The 21,977-nt window shown below is 34.9% G+C and overlaps 1 protein-coding gene across 1 annotated transcript; it reads right to left on the reverse strand.

The window, feature by feature from the left end:
- Positions 1-1,614: 1,614 nt before the first annotated feature.
- On the reverse strand, positions 1,615-21,318 carry LOC117566693 (homeobox protein prospero). Its single transcript, XM_052005718.1, has 7 exons — positions 21,267-21,318; positions 20,691-21,119; positions 19,318-19,403; positions 18,377-19,254; positions 14,238-14,562; positions 13,617-14,167; positions 1,615-2,554 (listed from the first exon to the last, which is right to left on the reverse strand). Exons 1-6 carry the CDS (start codon positions 21,316-21,318, stop codon positions 13,625-13,627), a joined length of 2,313 nt encoding a protein of 770 aa, XP_051861678.1. The 3' UTR covers positions 1,615-2,554; positions 13,617-13,624.
- Positions 21,319-21,977: the final 659 nt, after the last annotated feature.

A 21,977-nucleotide genomic window follows, 5' to 3' on the forward strand; every position in this document is an offset into this window, starting at 1 on the left:
GTCTAACACACGGCGTGCTGCTCTCTTTCTCTCGCTATTACTCTCATTGTCTAAATTTCATTTGTTAATATATAAATTAGGTTTAATCAATTGTTTCCTGAAATAGATTACATACGTCATTATAAACGCCATGGGCTAGAAGGGTATTTTTACTTTGTATCTGTCTGTCTGTCCGTTCGTCCATTTGAACACCTAGTTTTTTAACTTAAATTTAAAAATCCATATCTTAATTTTAACGGAGATTAATAGACTATTTGTGAAAAAATTTTAAATTTGTTTTGTGGTAATTTGTTGTTACTAATTTACAAGCGTTATACTGTGCGTATACTTAATATTAAAATATGTTGACGTTATTACTTCATTTTTTCGTAGATATGGAGAGGAGTCTTTTTTGATTATTATATTCGGATATCAGCAATAATGAAACACTGTTTATATAGATATCAATTTAAATATTGAGTTGCTATTGGTTTCTTTAACCTGATTTCATTTGCGGTGGATTTGTATTTTTCGATATGTTTTCCCATTATTAATTAGAAATCTCAGCAAATGAGTTTGCTGGGTCGTTTTAATTAGTTAAAACTTAATTAAACACATTTTCGTTGTTGGATTCCACACCAACAAATGTTATACTGTGCGTATACTTAATATTGAAATACGTCGATGTTATTTCTTCTTGTTTTCGTAGATATGGGGAGGGGAGCTTATTGATGATTATCTTTAGATATTAGCAACAATGAAAGACAGTTTGTATAGACTTCAATTTCAATATTGAGTTGTTATCGGTTTATTTGTGGAGGAAATATTTTTTTAAATATTTCCTTATCATAAATTAAAGAACTGAGGTTTCATGCTCTTTTTAATTTGTTTTAGTAGAGCGTATTTTCTATCCAATGTTAAAAACCATTTTCGTTGTTGATTTTCAAACTTACCAATGTTATACAGTGCGTATACTTAATATTGCAATAACATATATGGATGTTACATATACCGATTTACGCATGCATTACTTCAGACATCACAAAATAATGAAAGACTGTTTGTACAGTTTTGAATTTAAATAATAAGCTATTATAAATTTCTTTAAACAGATTTTATTTGTGGGCGAAATATTTTGATAAATGTTTCCTCATCATAATTTTTAAAGCTCCGCGATTGAGTTTGCTCACGAATTTCGATAATTAAAGGATATTTCCCAACCAATAATAAAACAAATTCACATTGTTGGATTTCAAACTTACAAAAGTGCGTATACTTAATATTGCAATAACTTATACGGATGTTATATCTTCCCATTTTCGCATGTTTTACTTCAGATATCACACAATAATGAAAGAATGTTTGTATAGATTTCAATTTCATTTTCAATATTGAGTTAAAAATGTTGTACCGTGCGTATACTTAATATTGCAATAACGTATGCAATTGGTATATTTTCCTATTTTTTGCACTCCTTCCGTTTGAAGTTTTATTGAATTCTTTAACAAGATTTTATTTTGTAGGAGAAATATATTCCACCATAAATAAGAGAACTCAGCAATTGAGTTTGCTTGATTAATTTCATAAATTAAAGAGTATTTCCCAGCCAAAAATAAAACACACTTGGTTGTTGGTTTTCAAACATATATTTTTGATTTGAAATCAATTGAAATGAATCAAAAGCACCAGACACGAAATAAATTCTTAATTCCAATAAGTACAACAAATGGAAATGCTCACAATAAAAGGTATTACTAACATCGAAATTGTTAATTGTTAATTACCATACATTTTGTTTATATGTAAGTATATATTTTGTTGATATTACACACTAAATGGTTGCTACACAGCTTTGTAACGTTTTAAACATTTCTCTAAGTTTTATAAGTTGGCACAGGCTTTGGTTTTTAGTTTTGTGAAAAATAGTTAAAAATAAATTTTAATTTCAATAGGGAACGTATACTTTTTACTACGAACACGCTTCATATTTGTTTGATTGAATTGCGATTTCTTTTTTATTAATGTAGGATTTTTTTGAGTAATGTTTCAAGTTGTTCTTTTTGCGGATGTTACAAGAGGAATGAAAACTTTGTATTATTTAAAGTTTCAGTTTATTAAATTTATATTTTATGTAGCAGAACGTTTCGAATATTGAATAATTATTATTCAAATTTAGTATTATATTCAGATGGGAGAATAAACAAGAACTCGGTAAGGAAGCGAATTAAAATCTTCGGTATACCAAAGCTTATGAAATTTTTGGTTGTATGTTGTTTTCATTTCCGCGTACATTTATCTATATGTTTATAAAGCTGCTTCATTCACTGACAGTTGCCTTTGGCCGTGTTGCAATTTAATTGAAATACGAAATGAAAAGTTGTCTATAGAATAAATAGTGTACTCGTATGCGTTTACTGTTTGCACGCACTGTTTGTGTGTGGGTGTCACATACAATTAACATGCTTTATTCAATTTAAATTTAATTAGCTGCTGCGTTTTGTTGACGTGTTGTTTACCTTTGCATTATTCAGTGGATTTTCCTCATCATCATCATCGTCGTCATCATTATCATCAACTGCAAATGGAAAATAGTGATAAGGTTTTTGTTATTATCTATAAAAATCGTATTTACTACTGTGTATAATAAAATTATGCATATTTATTTACTTCTTACATTGTCATACATGGTTTATTTAAATTTCAAAAATTTCAATAGCTTTTTATCTGAAACATTGTCATACACAGACTACAGAACACAGAAGAGGCATCGCTGTCGGTTTTGGGCTCATAAAAAATTCATATGCCTTAAATCATGGCTGCTTGACTGCGTCTAGGCTAAAGAGCTTTTGGCGAAACATTTATTTTATTTTTAGTTTCCAGCACTTGCATAATTTACGTTCTACGCCAGATAGACACATATGCCACACATTTGAGCACATAATATTTCTCATCCATTTCCATATTTAAATTATATTCAAATGCTTAAAGCTTCTTTCCTAAGCACTTTAAAAAATAAGTGAATTTTCTACACTTTAATAATTGGAGATGCAATAAATATAGTGTTATAAAAATAATTAAAGTATATGATTAGGAGGCACAAATATATACTAATTAAATTAAGAAATATTTTTTAAATTTGTCTTCTAAATTTTTTTTGAATTCTTTAAAAAAAAAATCTCTTTATTAGTAATCATATTTAGAAAATGGATGAAGAATAAAGATCACAATTTTTTGATAATTTCAAAAGTCTTCAACTTCTTTTAAATTTATATTATATTCTTTTCTAAATAAATCAATTTATTAGTATTTACATTTAGAAAATGGATAATAAATATTTATTAACATTTTTAACCCTTCTTTTAATAAATGTCACACTTTTTATGACTTTAAAAGTCCTCAACTTCTTTTGAATATATATATTTCATTTATTCTAAATAAATGTTTTTTTTGTTAGTATTCATATTAAGAAAAATAATAATAAATATTTTATTTTACATTTTGAACAGTTCTTATTTAAATAAAGGTCACACTTTTTTTGATGACTTCAAATATCTTCAACTGAGTGAGGAAATGAATATACCCAAGGAACAGAAAAGAGCAGCGAAACGCAAATAAGCATAACAAAATTGTTGGTTTATAGTTTTGCCAAACAATCCAAGAACCACAATAATAAGAATAATAAAAACAGTTATTTCGAAAATGTGCAAAGAGAGAGTGAGAGAGCGATAGAGAGAGAGAGAGAGTAAGACAGCCAGAGAAGAGAAAGGCAAAAATGATATTCAGAAGCAAGAATTGTTTTTTGGTTGGCAAAAGATAAAGCCAAGTGACATTTTAATTAATTTAAATGAATATTTCTTGTTAATAGTTGCGTGTTGATTTTCCAGTTTACAATGTAAACTAAAATGTCAAACATATAAGACCTTTGTCAAATGCGCAGGCACACACACACACAAAAGTACACACACACGCACAGGGAGAGTAAGATTTGTAAGGTAAACTGCAGGAATTGAAAGAGAAACACGAGACACAAATCAATTTGCATAAGGAAAGAAAACTTTGTAACTTGCCGCAACGAAACTTTGTTTTTCTTCTTCTTGTTTTCAGTGCGTGCGAGTGTGTGTGTGTGTGAGTTTCAGGGTGTCTGCTGTGTGCTTGTGTGTGTGTTGGGGTTTGTGGGGACTATTATTCAAGGTCTTCAGCTATGTGTGTGCGTATTAAATTTGAAATTCAAATTTATGAAACTGCAGCAGTCGTAGTTCGCAGATTTTAGACAGATATGAGCACTCCCTGACACACACACACACACTGCATACATATATAGAGAGTAGCTCGTAGGTTTTTATACGCACAAATTTGTGGCATTCGCTTGATGCCTTAACAATTATATAGCATACTTTTTGGGGACCTCTCTCATAAGCACACACACACACACACACACACACACACACAGAGGCACACACATGTGCGTGCAACGTGTTAAGCAGACGTAATAAAAACCTGTTTTGGGTCCCGCTTTTATGTGGTGCAAATTTTTGGCCTGACTCGGAGACTTTGCGGCCAATCGCTCGTTGAAAGTCGTTCAGCTGGAATCAAGTTGTTAGCACAATTAGTGTGGGCGTGTCCCCTGCCCCTGCCTCTGCTGTCCGCCCCCTCATTCAACAGCAGCAGCAGAGGCAGCATCAGCAGTGTGTCAGTTGTGGCATTGGCAGTGTCTGGGCGTTGCTATTACGGCTGCGGCTTTCATTATCGGCTACGTGCCTCATTTTGTCCATGAATGTTAAGTAAAATTAATTGCGTAGCCGCTGGCGCAAAAGTGTGCGAATTGTTGCCGCTTTGTTTGCTTATTTTGATAACAGCAACAGCAACAGCAAACAACAACACAAATAACATAACGACAACAGCAGCATCAGAAAAGTTTTTTGAATAATTTCATTAATATATCTGAGAAATTCGTTGGAGTGTAAGAAATGCAAGTAATTTTCACACACACACATTGCGGCTGCTTATTAGAATTTATAATTAGCTTAAAAATGATTACAACAAAATCACATTGTTTGTTCTTTGCCACTGTTTACAAGTCATTCTGTGTGTACAGTCATCACCCGCAAAGATGAAAGGCACATTTTATTTGCCAAAGGTTATTTTGAATCCCAGAAAATTATAATTGTTATTTTACACTGAAGTGATTTCGTGATTCGAAAGAGATTTATTTTAAGAAAGGTAAAGAAAAAGTTATATTTTTTAATTGGGATTAAAATTTGATTGTATTTTATTAAAATGTTAAGAAATGTTCAAACATTTGATGCATTTTTGTTTTGTATTGTTATTTCATATTAAAACTGATTTTTAATTCTAAGAGATCCACTGAATTTAATTAATTCAAATAAATAATTGTAGCTTTGAATATAAACATAAATTAAGTGAATACTGCGTTACTAATTTAATAAATTATTATAATGTACTAAATTAAATAAAGAATCAAATCAAATTCCAAGACACTTCCCATTTCTTTAAATGTGAATTTTTTACTTAATTTGCAGGACATTTCTTATTAAAATCAAACATTAAAATAATTAAAAGCATTGCTTTTTAAGGGTATGGCCATGCTCGCTTTAAATTATGCTGTTTAACAGAGTGGAGAGGAAAATTTTTAATTATACTTTTAGGATATTGATAAAAATAAAAAGTTTTCACTGGCGGTTTTTTTGTGTGTTGTTTATGTGTTGAGGGCATGGGGAGGACGAAACGTTCCAGTTGTGGCTAAAGCCCTAAAGCAGGTCAACGAAAATGGTGTACAATAAACTTTAATGAATTACAATTTGCCGTGGACAGACAGGCGGACACATGGACATCGTAAGAGGGAGAGATAGAGATGAAGAGAGAGAGAGAGAGAGAGAGAGAGAGAGAGAGAGAGAGAGAGAGAGAGAGAGAGAGAGAGAGAGAGAGAGAGAGAGAGAGACAGAAAGAGTCTAGAGGCTGGTAAATCGTTGGGCAAACAGGAACGGGGCAAAAAGGAAAGGAAACGAATGTAAAAGGAAATGAAAATATGTCGACGGAAATGAGGATTGACGCCGTTCTCTGTTGCTGGTCACTGCGAATTGAGAATTGCGGATTGGGGCATTCAAGATTGGAGAGCATTGACTGTGGGACTTGCTTCTGGTCGGGACTGGTCTGGTCAATGGCTGCTTGGCGTTGATTTTTCCTTCGATTGGGAGTGGCTGGGACATTAATTTGCCGTTTCATCATTGTCAACAGTAGCAGTCAGAAACAATAAATATTGTAAACAATTTGTTGTATTCCTTATGCTTGTGTGTTTGCGAATGCTGCGAAGCAATACTAGAAATGCCAGTGCAAATATTTGAACATGCTCCGTGGAGGAAAATAAGTCTCCAGTGCGAAATCCGCAAACCCTTCGGCCCATAAATTATCATCATCAGCAACAGTAAATGGTTGCGGCTCTCAACGCTACCGCGTTTACAATTTCCAATTGTCGCATTCCCAAACCTTTCGCTTCGTATCGTATCGTTTCGCTTCGTTTTGCCATCGCCCTAAACCAATCACCAATCCCAAGTGGCGTCCACGTGGCCAATGTGGCATTAATTAAATCAAGCATCATTAAGCGAATGTGGCAATGGCAGAGTTGCCGTAACTGTGGCAATGGCATCAGCTTTCAACGTGGACACTGCGTGGGCGTGCTCCGCACTGCATTGTCTGTATTTGCAGTCAAGTGCACACTGTGCTCATGGCTATCGTTCACTTGAATCAGTTCCATTCGTTTCGCTGCATGCTTCGATGGACTTGATCGTTAATCGATAGCTTTCATTCTTAAATACTTATCTATTTCGCTTTTGGTACATTTTTTAAGCAGCTGGTATATTTTATATCGATAATCGATAACTCCCAAGTGCAAGTACTTATGTATGTAGCTTTTGGTACATTTGTGAAGTGGTTGGTATAATTTTGATCGATAATCGATAGCTCTCATGTGCAAGTACTTATGTATGTCGCATTTGGTACATTTATGAAATGGCTGGTATAATTTGGTACATTTTTACAAAAGAAACGAAATGCACTTTATTAATATGAAGTTTTTATGCTTATTTTACTATTGGTATATTTGTTTACTTTAGCATGTAAAAATGCTGCACTCATTAAAAATAAACATGTGTAGCTGCATAATATTCATTTCATGGGCTCTCCCACAAAAGCACAAATTACTTATATGTATGTATATAGTTACATTGTTTTTATGTTTTCATTTGTTGAAAATATTTGCTGCATTTATGCACACAAATATGAAAAATATGCACAAATTACATTTCTTATTGTGTAAATTGATTTTGTAATGCGCATTCTATTGTGTTTTTGTAAAGTTGCTGCGTTTTCAAGGCTGTTGTGGTCTCGTTCACACGACGCGTCATTTAATCTCATGTTGCGCTTATTTTGTTGGTCTCCGTTTTGTGCTCGATATCGATGTTCGTTTTAAATTATGTGGTTTTGTTGTTGTTCTTGTCTTATACGTAGCAAAGCTCCTAATGAGAGTAATCCGCATAAAGCAAAGCAAGAATAATTCACGCGAAGCTTAAATGCAAAATTTCAGACAGCGATATGTACACAAAAATTATGTTTATTCTTAATTTAAATTATCACATTGATGCTTTAATTTGGAGCATGAAAATATATTGTTGGCTACAATCTGACAAGGTATAAACATAAATCAAATATTATTTCAATAAAAATAACGAACAATCGATAAGAAAAACATAAAGTTACAACTTTTTCAACTGGAAACACACATATTGTATATCTTTGATTTGCATTATTATTATTATTATTATACATTTTCACGTCAATATTTACAAACAGAATCGAGAAAAAAAGAGAAAACATTTTTTGCATCACAGTGCCATCGAGTAATTGAAATCCCTCCAATTGCTGGGCGTTAAATTTCATTTGGTGAAGTGTAATTTTATCGCATTGCCTTTTGGTTTTACTTGAATTCGTTTCTAACGGTTACTTAAAGTGCGTGTTAAGTGCTCAATTGGTGTTAAAAAAAGCAAGCGGACACCAACGCCATCATTATTCATTCTGTCTTAAACATCTGTTGAAAGATCTCGTGTTTTTATTTTAATTTAATTTATGCAATCGAGAAAAATGAGCTGTTACAATGTTGTCAGTTTAAATATCTAAATATGTACGTAACTTGTAACTTTCTTTCTGACCTTTTAACTTGATAAAACCGAGTAAAAGAACGACTTCCGGAAGGCGTACATTTGTGAGGCGGGGAGAATAAAAATTATAGTATAAGAAAAAAATTTGATTACATTCTTGCATTATGTGTTTTATACGCAAGTGCATTTTTCTTCTTTTTGTATGTTTCGTTCTCTTCCTTTTTTTTGGCAATTGCTTTGTCTTTCTGCTTGCCTGGCAGCAGGCCAAGTCCAGAAAAGACAAAAGTCGACCCCAGCGGAAACAAGGACGAGCCAGGGTCCTTGCAGCAAGTGAAATGGAAGAGATGCGCCAGATGTGCTTGTTGGTTTAAACAACAGTAAATGCACTTCGACGAGGTCCACACACACACACACACACACATACACAGACACATACTTGGTAACAGGCAGGGACTCACACATATTGTGCATTGAGTCTCCTCCCCTATAGAATTTCTTGGGCTTAAATGGGCTTTACGAACACAGCGTCTATTTATTGCCTCGCTTGTAGAGGCCATTTTTCACTAGCGAGGATTTTGCGCGAACGCTTGAAATTTCATTTGCTAAATGTAATTCGATTTAAGTTTAAGGCATTTGCTTTCTGTTACTTGCTATTTGCCATCGCCTTTGCCATTGCCATTGCCATTTGCCATTTCCCATTGTGATGGCTATGAATTTTCCATTGCTGCCCTGGGGATTATAACTTAGGCGGGGTGTATTAAATATATGCATATGAAAAATACGTAAAAATAAAATAAAATCTTATTTGTGCAGCATATTTCATAGTCGGCGGCCGCCTTCTTTCGAGTTTACTTTCGTTTGCTTCCCTTACTTTTATTCATTTCACACAGCACTTAGCTCCTTGGGAAAAGCGCTGGGCCAAAAAAGCATAAATTTAAAATGCATTCTCTTTTGCCTCTTTCATTTCAATTTACAAATGCTCCACGAATTGTTTCCATTTTTCGGGTGCATTCGTTTATTTGTCCTTCTGTATGTGTGTAAGTGCGAATCGCATGCATTATGCATGCAGTTTAATAAAATAATTAAAAATTCCATTCAGAGATGCAAGTACATGGCAACTTTTCAACAAGATTAAATGCAAATTTGTGGACAATAACGTTTTATGTTGCATTAAAGCATCAAGCGGATGTTTGTATTTTGTTTTTATATAAGACTATTTTGATAGCTGATTGTCAGCAAGTGATTGCGTGGACTTGTCTAATAAATATCGCTTATCATTTGGACAGCACATTGCAGCTTAAAGTGGGATTTAGTTTGATTTGTCAGCAGTTCATTTTAAGGCATAATAATTTCAAATTGGTTGTAATGTTATTTAATAAAATGCTTTGTTGCTTCTGAAGAATATAAAATGTAAAATGAATGCGTTTATTCCGGCAAATTCAATTTAAATTAAATAAATAGTATTCATATTATTTATTGAACATCGCTTGAATAAAATAGTATTTATAAATGACTCGCTACCCAAAGAGTGGAAGGGTATTATAAGTTTGTGGCTCCAGGAAATGCATCTAATAGACTGAAGGAGTCAACTCCGACCCAATAAGGTATATAAATTCTTGATCAGTGTGAATTGTTAAGAAATTATTTTCTAGGAAAAAAACCCCTACGTAGTCTTAGTTGCCTTAGCTGACAATCTGGTATATTTCGGACTTTATGGTATATTTTAGATGTATTACTTTATCAATATGTCAAAAACATAGTCTTTGGTATATTTCGACTTTGGTATCTCGACTGTAGCTTTCTTACTTGCTGGTATATACAATAATAATTAAAATTGTTGATTTGAGATGATGAGATGAAAATTGTAGAAGGTTTTAAAGAAATAATTTTGTATGGAAAAACGCCTACTGCAAGCAGGTCTAGTATATTTTGAATTCTATGGTATATTTTGCATGCAGTACAATATTGATTTAACAAGTATATCCCTTGGTATATTTTACGGTATATTAATTAGGTATATTTTGGGTAGCAGGTATCTTACAGTCGAGCACACTCGTGCACAGCTTTCTTACTTGTTTTGAACCTTGTTTGAATAAAATATATTCTCTTTAATTACATAACAAATTTGTTTGGCTTAGCAAATAATAACAAAACATTCGCAAATTAAATCTTGAAATTGCAATTATTCAAACGTTGTTTAAATAAATAAAACTATATTCTTGCACCTTATGAATCTAATCTATATTTTGTTAACACCAACACAATAAATTTCCAGATTGTTTCAATATTCGAATGAGTTTCTACAAGCTGTAATTCATTCATTGAATTGGAGATTCAGCTTGTCTATGCCCGGTGAGACTCTGATTTGGTTGCTCTCAATTAAATTGAAAATTTGAAAATGCTTTTTGGTAAAGTGCACAACAGAACAGAACCAAACAGAACCGAACAGAACAGAAAACACAGCACAACTCGACACTTGTGGCCCTTGCACCACGAATACAAATACACCAAATTGTTTTGCATATTGCTTTGTGGCCCACTCACAAATATGGAAATTGCAGTTGTTGTTGTTGCCATTTTCTAGCTGCAAATGTTACTCTGTAAAATCAAATTTGTTGGTCTCGTTACGAGCCAAAAATGTTGCGCCAGCGCATTCGTATTCGCATCCGTATACAACAATTGGCGTAGAACAACAACAACAATAACAATAATAACAACAACGCAGAACAGAAATAGCGCAAAGCAACAGCACTTGGCCAAAAGCAATAAACTGGCCAAGTTGGGCAAGTGGTTGAACATTGGCACTGTTGTGGCGGTGCCACAAACCGCTGCCACACGCCACCTCCCCCCCTGTCTCTCTCTCTCTCTCTCTATGTAGCCAACGCCACAATGAGACGAACGCAGGAGTAAAGTGAAGTGAGGGACAGAGAAGGGAAGATGAGCTTTGCCAACTCAGCAGGCATTTAGTTTTGTGTAAAATGCAATTTGCTGCTTTTGCATAAAAATCCAATTGTTGTTGAATGGCCCTCGAGATACTCTGCAAAGTGTTTTAAGGGCATATGCATTTCGGAGCAACTCAAGTGCACTGTGCCATAAATGCTCAGCACATTAACATTGTCGAAAGTCCTTTTACTGATTTACAAAAAATATGCAAGAGATGTGCGAGAGCTTTTCAAGGGAAATTAAGCGAGAGTAATACTCTTAATTGCTTTGTATTTATTTCAGCAACTGCTCCAAAAGTGCGCTTTGAACTTTTACTATGTTACAAAAGCCAAAATGAAAAAGCAGCGTTTGTTTCATTAAAACTGTTTTACAATTTTCTAATTGATGACCAATTGTTTCATTATTTCGTTTGTCAAATTGTGTTACTATTTACTTAAACTTTCACTACAACTTACTTTTTAAGATAATTGAATGCAATAACAAATGCTCATAGTAAAATACAATTTTCAATAGCAGTATTGAACAATCATTTGATGAAAAACATTTAAACGATTCTATATTTAAATTTCTGACACGAATAATTCAATTTTTTCGTTATTGGTTCGGTAAAGAAATTAATACGAACAAATTCAATTCAATGTCTAACAAGTAAGAAAGCTACAGTCGAGTGTACTCGACTGTGAGATACCCGCTACCCATTTTGAATAAAAGAAATAAATTTTGCGGTATTATTCTCAAAATATACCAAATATACTGCAAAAATACTAAAAAATTACCAAATGGTATTTGTGGTATATCGATATAGTACCGCATTCAAAATATACCATAGACGGCTCAATACACCAGATTGTCAGCCAAAGCAACTAAGACCCCAAGTAAATAGGCGTTTTTGCCCACACAAAAGTATTTCTTTAATAACTTCAACAATTTGTATCCGATCGCAACCAAATTTTCAGGAATCATAACTACTATAGTAATTATTGTATATACCAAAATTCGCAACTCTAGCTTTAAAACTACGCTTGTTATTCGATTTTTTTGATTTGCGGGGGTGGAAGTGGGCGTGGCAAAAATTTGAAACAAATTTGATCTGCGTGCAAACATAACAAATGCTGTCTAAAAAATTATAGCTCTATCTCTTGTAGTCTCTGAGATCCAGTGTTTCATACGGACGGACGGACAGACGGACAGACGGACATGGCTATATCGTCTCGGCTGTTGACGCTGATCAAGAATATATATACTTTATAGGGTCGGAGATGCATCGTTTTACCTGTTACATACATTTCCTAGAGGGTATAAAAATATGACGTGACTTGTGCGGTAATTGAATATGGGAGAAAAATGTCCCATTCGATATTATTTAGAATGAAAAAAGAAATTAAGCTGAATACTGTTTATAAAATAAATAAAGGGTATTCTTATAGATCTTGATTAGCACTATATTTAAAGCTAAGATTGATTTTATACGCTGTTTAGACTGGGCTGTATAGAAATATGATCGTTGCAGAGCAAGTTACTTATTATGATGTAAAACGGAAATAATTTGAGTCAAATGATGAATAATAAATAGAATTTATTTAAAGTTATACATTTAATGCCCTCTTTAAATTGCTATTTTTTGTTTTATTTGTTTCTATTGCTTTTAATATTCTTCTGCCTGCTTGAGTTTGTACACCCCTAAACAGCTGTTTGCGTGATGCAGTTATGGTGTTAACTTTTGCATCATAGCACTGCAATATTGAAGCAGATGCACTTGATCAAAATAAAGAACTAGGAACTTTTTCTCTTTTATGATTTAATATATGTAATATTATGTTACTAACAAAGGTGATACCTATTGGTATCATTAGTGGTCGGAAGTAGAGCAGCAGTCGTGAGAAGATTATCGGTGGTCAAAGTTAAACAGTATCAGCTGCAGTTAGTTGCAACGAAGTCAGTCCACAGCAGAAAGCAGTATTATTTAAGTTTAATCAAACTGTATTATTACATATATTATTAAATATCCCACACATTAACTAATAGAAGGTTATCTCTATAACCAATATTACATATATAATTTCTTTGATTGTTTTCGTTCTTATGAATTCGTCTATTTTAGCAACTACCTTAAAAAAGAAAAATAATTCCAAAATCATTCTTAGCTTTAATGAATGTGCTTTAAGCTTTAAGATTTGTCTTTATTTAAAGTAAAAACGACTTTCGAATATGTATTTTACGCATTAAATAGTATCGCATTGGAATTTCCCATATATATTACATATTCTATATAAAAATGTATCAACTGTTTGGCGAATATTGGTAAAATCGATAGGATATAGTGAAAACCAATTAATAAAATTATATTTTCACTATTCCAGTTCATTTTGAGTTATGACTTCGACCTCGCCATAGGAAATAGAGTATAAATCGTGGAATAAATTGAATCCAACTAAAATGTAGAACTACATAAGTATAGCTTATGGTATCATAAATCATTAAATTACGCCCATTTCTATGCAATTTAATAGCAGTTGCACCTACCTTTTGATTTACGTAAATGGTTCCACTTGTCGCTCGAGCAAACTTAAATCGTTGAATGTTGCGCAATTTTGCAGGACTTGACTGCTGGTTGCATTAATTAAATCAAAATCAATGGCCAGACGATGCTCAGACTTGGTTGCAGTGTTCGGCCCGCTCTCCGCCTCCGCCTCCACCTCCGTCTCCCTATCCTTCTCATAGACGTAGTCGTAGTCAGAGTCCGTTTGAAAAGTGCCTTCCTTGGTTTGGCCATCGTCACTTCTGATGCAATTCTGATGGCAATCAACTGCATAACAAAGGTTCAGCTCTGGCGCCTGCAGCTGCTGCTGCTGTGGCTGTTGCTGATGGTGGAGTTGATGCTGGTCTGGTTGTGTCATGGCTGGTTGATTAGGGCCAGCATGATGAGCACTTGTCAACAATGGCGACGCCTGCTGTTCGTGTTCCTGTTCCTGTTCATAGCCGTAGCCATGGTAGTCGTATTCATCATACTCGTCCATCAGTGATTGCTCCGAATAGCTTTCATCATCATCGTCGGCACAATCAAAGTAGCCACTCTGTGGATGAATTTTTGTGTGGCATCTGTTAGATTTAGTCTCTCTCTCTATCTCTATAGCAAATACGCACCTGACAATCCAAGCAACGGCAGTTATCACAGAGACTGCAGCTAAGTCCCAAAATGTCCGCGGCTTCTTGATATAACTCATAGCTAGATTTTGCAGTTTGTTTATTCATTTCCAGCTGCTGCTGCTGTTTGTAGTTGGTCAGCTTGTTGTTGCTGTCATTATGCATGCTCCAATTGTTCAATTTATTTTGCTGTTGCTCCGCTCCAGCTAGCTCCTCCCCAGTACTGTTGTTGTTATTTTGCTTGATGCCTGAGTGAGCCGCCAATGATGATGTGGCCGCCATGGCCGATGTTGTTCTGGACGCTGCGTAGGGCTCCGCCTCATTGCTGTTGTGTTGGGGCGGAGAGAAATGAAAAGTTGACTCTTATTTAGCTTTTGGTTGACTAAACTAAACGTTCAACGCTCAACGCCCCAGTGAACAGAGTGAACAGGGAAAAGGGCGCTCTGCTATGCAAATTGAAATAAAGTGTAGCATACTTTTCAGCATCAACTTTAATATGACAGTCTCCATGAAATGTAGTATGACAATTAATCGCATGGCACGCTCTAAATTCAACTCTCTATCTCTCCCTTTCTCTCTCTCACCATTTAGATGATATCAAAGAGAATTCAGGCCATTTAAAAAAAAAGACGCGTTGTATACCGTTTGCTCGTCAAGCCGCTTATCAGTTACGCAACGCAACGCAACTAGAGGAAAGCAGGAGAGCGAGGCAAGAGAGGGAAGCAGGAAAGTGAAGCTTGGCAAAAAATGCAAATAGTTGCAAAGTGCGCGACAAACTTTTTGCAAAAAATATTTCGCAAGTTATTTTGTCACACTTGAAGCGCCTTGATGGACTCGTCCTTTGCTGCCAACTTTAATTCCCCAGCACAAAAAAAAAAACTTGCTGAATGCGCACTGAAATTGCTCTTGTAATCAACTCAAAATAAAGAGCAAAAAATTGCCAACTGCATTTCCCCTGGTTGACGGCTGAAGGTTTTCCTACTAATTAAAGTCGCTAATAAATCAAAGGGAACTGCGTCCGCCCAGTTGCAATTAATGAAATATTTAGCATTGCGCACTTTGACAGCATTATTTTGTAACAGAAAGCTTGATTTACACAAAGGGGCAGAGAGAGAGGCAAAGGGGAAAGGAAGTAGCGTACTTCAACAAAGTTAACGAGAAAATGTTTTTGGGCCTTTTGTGTGATGGGCGCAGTTCTTCAGGATGGCGTGTGAATGTGCCAGCAAAATGCAACTTTGGCAACGTTTCCATCCATGTTTCTATACCCGTTACCCATTGGGTGGAAGGGTATTATAAATTTGTGCCTCCATGAAATGTATAGAACTGGCGAAGGACTCATCTCCGACCCAATAAAGTATACATATTGTTGACCAGTGTCAACAGTTGAGATGATATAGCCATGTCTGTCTGCCCGTCAGTCCGTCTGTCTGTCCGTCCGTTCATATAAACTCCTAGATCTCAGAGACTATAAGAGCTACAGATATAATTTTTTTCGACTGCACTTTTATGTTTGCAAGCATATGTTGTGTGTCTTAATTTTTTGCTACGCCCACTTATGCCCCCGCAAATTGATAAAAACCTAAAAACAAGCGTAATTTTGAAGTTAGTTCCGGAAATAATTAATATAATTTTTATGATTCCTGAAAATTTTGTTGGGATCGGACCAAAAATTTTAAAAGTTTTTTAAAAAATACTTTTGTATAGCAAAAAACGTCTGAGGCAATCGGATAAATTTGGCACTCTATGGTATATTTAAAATGTATAATATAGCAAAATACCAAAAGTTGACTTTGGTATATTTGTAGTATTTCTGCGGCATATTAATTCGGTATATTTTAAAATGAATACCGCACAGTTTTTCTTTTATTCACAATGGGTAGCGGGTATCTCCAAGTCGAGCACACTTGACTGTAATTTTCTTCTTTGTTTTTTTTTTGCATCGTAGTGGGAGTTGTGAAACACACACACACACACACACACACACACACACACACACTTGAAAACTCGTGCAGTCACGCACACCAGCACGTTGAAGTCGTTAGCTATTGAAATATGATTATTGCACTTCAATATGTGTGGCAGCAACGGCGCTGTTGCCGCTTGTGGCATGCATTTTAATCAACTTTATGGCAACGCAAGAGGCAACAGTAACCAACACTTTCCGTTCACCCTTCCGCTCCCCTCTCTCTCTCTCTCTCTCTTCACAAGTTTACTGCCTGGGATGGGCCTTTTGGAGCTTTGAGCGCTTCACTGAATTCCTGTTAGCGCGTTAATTTTTCAATTTCGCAAATGGCTGCGCCAACAAAACGGCTAACCGTAGTAGACATTGGCACAAAAGTTTGTCCGTGCTAAGCGCTCGGTGATCAAAACTTATGACTTCATGAACAATGCAAGAAACTTGCACAGCTCAACACAGAGAGAGAGAGAGAGGGAGAAAGAGAGTGGGATAGAGTACATTCAATGTCCTGGACAGCTAATTGAATGCGCTTAACAACCATTGGGCAGATAGGTTGAACAGACTTCTCTCCGCTCTCGATTACCGCAAAACAAGTTCACGCCAAGTTGAGCTCATTTTGTAGCTGTAGCTGTTTCTCATAAAGATGCGCCCAAAGCACGAAGACGTGTTGACGAGCTTTAAAATAACAACTATGAGTTGAGCCACGTTAAGCGCTGCTCATAAATTGCTGGGCCAGCTATTAATATTTAAAGCCAATTTTGTGCTATCACCAGCATTGCTATTAACATCGAAAAGTGCTTTGAGTATTGTTAATAACACGAGCTTAAATCGCCAACCAAATAAGTTCAATTAGTTTTGATGTTTTCCGTGCTGATTATCGGATAATAGCATTAGCTAGAGGCAGTACACTGATAATTAGCATTGGCTTTGAAATATGAAATATTCAAATATTGCAACATAAATACCTATTTAATTTTCTTTTTCAATTTGGAAAAGCAATAAAGAGAATTGATGAAAATGCTAAATACATTTTCAAATGTGTACTAAAAATATAGAAACAATAATGAGAAATAATTTAACATTATTTATCATACCACTTGTGCTAAATAAATGATTATGATAATTAGTCAATTCATTTTAAAATGATTCAACTATAAAAATCAATATTAAATTATGTTTATTGTATGTCAGTATAGCAACGACATTTCAATGTTAAATACTTATTCCATTTTGTATTGAAAATTCGAAAAAAAATAATGAGAAATAATGATTATTTGCCATAACAATTTTGCTAATTAAAGAGAGACTAAAGGTACTTTTTTTTGGAAAAATATTAAATTAAATAAATTTAATGGCAGTATAAGTAAGAAACTTCTATGTTGAATACCTTAATAATATTTTAATATATACAAAAAATAATAATTTTGTTAATTTGGCAGTATACAAAAGACATTTCTATGTCACACCCTATATCTCGATGGCTATCTAAAATAACATTAAATTATGATAATTTAACGTTAGTGTAACAAAGACATTTCTATGCTAAATACCTTTTCAATATTATGTTTATTAAATGTCAGTATACAAAAGACATTTCTGCGCAAATACTAAATATCGATTGCCGATTAATACCTGATAAATACAAAACTCTCTACATAAAATGTTATTAAATTATGATAATTTAATGTTAGTGTAACAAAGACATTTCTATGCTAAATACCTTTTCAATATTATGTTTATTAAATGTCAGTATACAAAAGACATTTCTACGCAAATACTAAATATCGATTGCCGATTAATACCTGATAAATACTAAACTATCGCTGCGAAAACTTTGGTGCTGCACGTTCTCGATATTAAACTATAGTATGCCGAAGATGACTCGTTTCATAGCCGTGTGGCAAACTTAATGACAAAGTTGTTGTCATGCCAGAGCATCCGCTGGGGCAACGTCAGCAAACATGGAGAAGAGCAGAAGAGGTGGAGAAGGGGGAGAAGGGGGAATGAGGGGAACAACGGAACTCACAAAATTCCGTTGGCCCAATAAACTTGTGGGCCATAAAAAGTTGCCCACAATTTTAGCACCGCAATATGCCTTATAACATTTATGTGAATTTATAAGTTTTTGCCTCCGCCAATAGTGTGGAAGGGGTGGAGGAGACGGGGGAAGGGAGTCACCTACCTGCTGGGCAAAAGGGCAAGTGGAGCACCACAGGCTTCCGCATCTTGTGCAGCCAGTTGGGCGATGTTGTTGCTGCTGCGCCATTTCTCTTCTTCGAGAAATTTCAAAAACTTTGTCTTCTTGGCAATAAGCGTTGATTTGACATTGGTGCATTTCTTCTTGTTGGCCATACTTGGCAGTGCACCTGCTCCAACTCCAACTCCAACTCCAACTCCCGCTGAGCCCTCGTGCGGATCACAGATGCTTCGGTGCGACGACGATGTCGTTGACAGGCAGCTATTGTTATGGCTCCCAACTGGGCAATTGTTGTTGCTGCCGTTGCCGATGTGGTTGCCCTGATGCTGCTGCTGTTGCTGCTGTTGTTGCTGCTGATGATGATTTCTGTGGCTGACATTTTGGCAGACGTTGCCACCGCCTCCGCCGCCGACGACGACATTGCAATTGAACAATTTCTGCAGCGCCGCCGTTGCCGGTGAACACATTGCTGCGGTTGACATTGATGTAGCGACCGGATTTACGTAGTTTGCTGTTATTGTTGTTGTGGTTGTTGCTGCTGGAGTTGCTGCTGCTGCGAGTGCTGTTGATGCTGTTGGTGTTGCTGTTGCTGCGATTATTGTGGTTGCCATTGTTGCTGCTGTTGTTGCTATTGCAGTTGCCGTTGCCGTTGCTGTTGCTGTTGCTGCACTTGATGGCATTGCTGACGAGTTGCCATTGCTGGCGGCTGCTGCTGTACCAAAACTTTTGAATTTATGCTGCAAACTGCAGGCGGCACTCGAGCAACTTGCGCCAATTGAATTCCTTGTCCTTGTTGTCCTGCTGCCATTCATTTCACGCCCAGTTGCTGTCATCTGCGTGTGCATCGCATGTGTGCCAAAGTCCTGCACAAATGCCATCTACTTGAACAAACTTCCCAACTGCAGTAAAGATTGCACAAAACTTACCCCATACGATGGATTGTAACCGGCATTAAGCACGTAAATTGAGTTCTGATTGCTGCACTGATAAACCATGTCATCCATTTTTTGCCCTATTGTAGACGAAAGTTAATCACATTAAACACAGGAATCTTTAACAACATCTTAAATAGATTGTAGAGCAGGAGAACGAATAAATAACATTAAGCGAATAAAAATTAAAGTAGAATTTTCTTCATGAAACACAAATATCCAATTTTCTAATTTATATTTGAAGTACTCAGAATGAATTCTTTAGTAACTTTAAAAAGAAACTGCAAGAAATTCTCGTAACAAAATATAGAAGAAAATCTCTTGAATCTCTTCAATTAAAAATATTGTTGCCTACTTTTAGGTTGCAGCCGCTTAACAAGCGTATTGCAAAGCAAGAGAATGAAAATGAATAAATTAGAATGACAGAGTATGCATTTCATTTCTAAGCAAATGGGTTTTAGACTATTTTTGAGAAAAATAATCTTTTATCTTTAGTTCTATATCAGTTTTATATTATTTGTACTAAGCAATTCTTTGATGTTTTACATTTCCTGCGGGATACATTTTTATGTATTATTCAATTCATAATTTCTATATTAACTGTGAATAAAAAAAAACTGCTATAATTTATTTCAACATAATATAGAAGAAAGCAAATCTTGAGGCAACATTTTTTGGCTGTGGCCAATTTTGCTTTAATCTCTTGAATTATTCAAAATGTTGTTGCCTACTTTTAGGCTGTCACTTTAGAAGCGTAAATAGTTTGAATGGCAGAGAAAATCTGGAAATTCTAAATAAATTATTTTGAAACATAAATAATAAAATTTTAATAATTTCAATAGTCTACCCATTAAATTATTTCTACTGAGAATTCTCTTGATATATATATCATATCAATAAGAACGCACTTTTTTTTAAAACTCTTTAACATATTCTATTAGGTAATTAATATTAAAATTACATATATAAATTTCTAATATCAACTTTTAATAGTACATACCTCAAAATTTTCTAAGAAACAGAAAATCTTCAGGCATATTTTGCTTTAATTTCTTAAATTATTCAAAATACTGTTACCTACTTTCAGGCTGCTGCCGTTTAATATGCGTACAAAATAATAAAAGTATGCAAATTCTCAAACATTGATTTTGATCTTGATTCTTGAAAATTATCGCTTTGCTGTTTTTAGTCTCATTTCAAGTTTTGTTGTGTGCCCAAGAAAACAGAAAAAAAATAAAGAAAATTAATTTAAATTCTGATTGATGGAAATTCGCTGAACCGTCTGCTGTGATTTTTGTGTGTTGCGATTCGTATTCGAATTCGTATTTATATTTTGTTTGTGTGTGTGTGTGTTTGGTTGGCATTACCCGCTGAACTTTCAATGAATTTCGTTTCGTAAATCTGAGTTGAATTTCTCAAAAATCGGTGCTCTTCTTCCCCTCCGCTTGTCGTCTTTGTCAGCTTCAGCTTCAGCTGTTCGACGGAAAGTGTTGATTGAGCTTGAGCTGTTGATGCTGTAGATGCTGTTGTGCTGTGTAGTTTGTGTTCTCCTTGTTGCTGTTGCTGCTGGTTTTGGTAATGGCCGGATGGTGGCTCGTGTTGCTGGTAATCAAAGCTGCAATTACCGCTGTACACGTCCAATTGAAGCGGAAATTTATGCGGCTGTTGTAGCGTGTAAACGCCAGCATCGACAGCGTTCGCAATGTGGCGGCTCCTGTTGCTATTCCTGTTGCTGTTGCTGTAGCCCTTGTTGTTGTTGTAGCCAAACCAGCTCGTTAGCCACAAGGATTGTAAGTCTATAAAATGAAAGTAGAGAGACCAAAGAAAGAACAACCAAATGAATGAGTGAGACAGCAACACAGAGAGAGAGAGAGAGAGAGAGTGAGAGAGTGGGAGTGGGAAAGTAAGCATATTGAGCAAAATAAGCAAGTTTTGCGGTTAACATGAAATGTAGCCCCAGATTTGTTTAATGCACAGGATGAGCATTTCTTCCATGTTCTCTAGATGTTGTTGTTTTGCTCGACACGCAGCAAGACTTTTTTGTTATTCATGTTGCTCTGCTAGGCATTCGACTGGGTTTTGCGGAGAGAACAACTTTTGCATACCCTGTGTCGAGTTATCTTAGTAATATGCAAAAAGTTTTGTCAATTACTCTATAGGAATAAACTGCAAAACAATCATGAAACAGTTTTAAGTCTTTAATAACAATAAGACAAACAATTTTAATTAAAATATATTAAAAACTAAAAAACTATAAAGGTTTTAAATAGCTACACGAATTTTAGAGCACTCCAACGCAAACTCTTTTATTTTTGTAATAGTTGCATTAATGATCTTTATTTAAATTATAAATATATGAGTTAGAGAGAGAGAGAGAGAAACCTTAAAAAACTTCGCGTTTTTCTGTCGTCTTTATCTTTTACAGTGACGCTTATTATTCAATTGATCTTTCGATAAAGTTTTGCATAGTGTTGATTAACATAAAAAAAATTGTTATATTACAGATATTAACAATGTTATTCTACATTACACATTAAAAACTTTGATTTATTTTTGAAATTATAAAATAATGTTGGAAATTATTTGTGTATTCAGTTCTTAAAATTCCAAAACATTTCACTTGGAAATTAAATGCCAATTGTAACCCTTTTTTT

The sequence above is a fragment of the Drosophila albomicans genome, chromosome 3 (assembly GCF_009650485.2).
Source record: "Drosophila albomicans strain 15112-1751.03 chromosome 3, ASM965048v2, whole genome shotgun sequence".
Classification (NCBI taxonomy): Eukaryota; Metazoa; Arthropoda; class Insecta; order Diptera; family Drosophilidae; genus Drosophila; species Drosophila albomicans.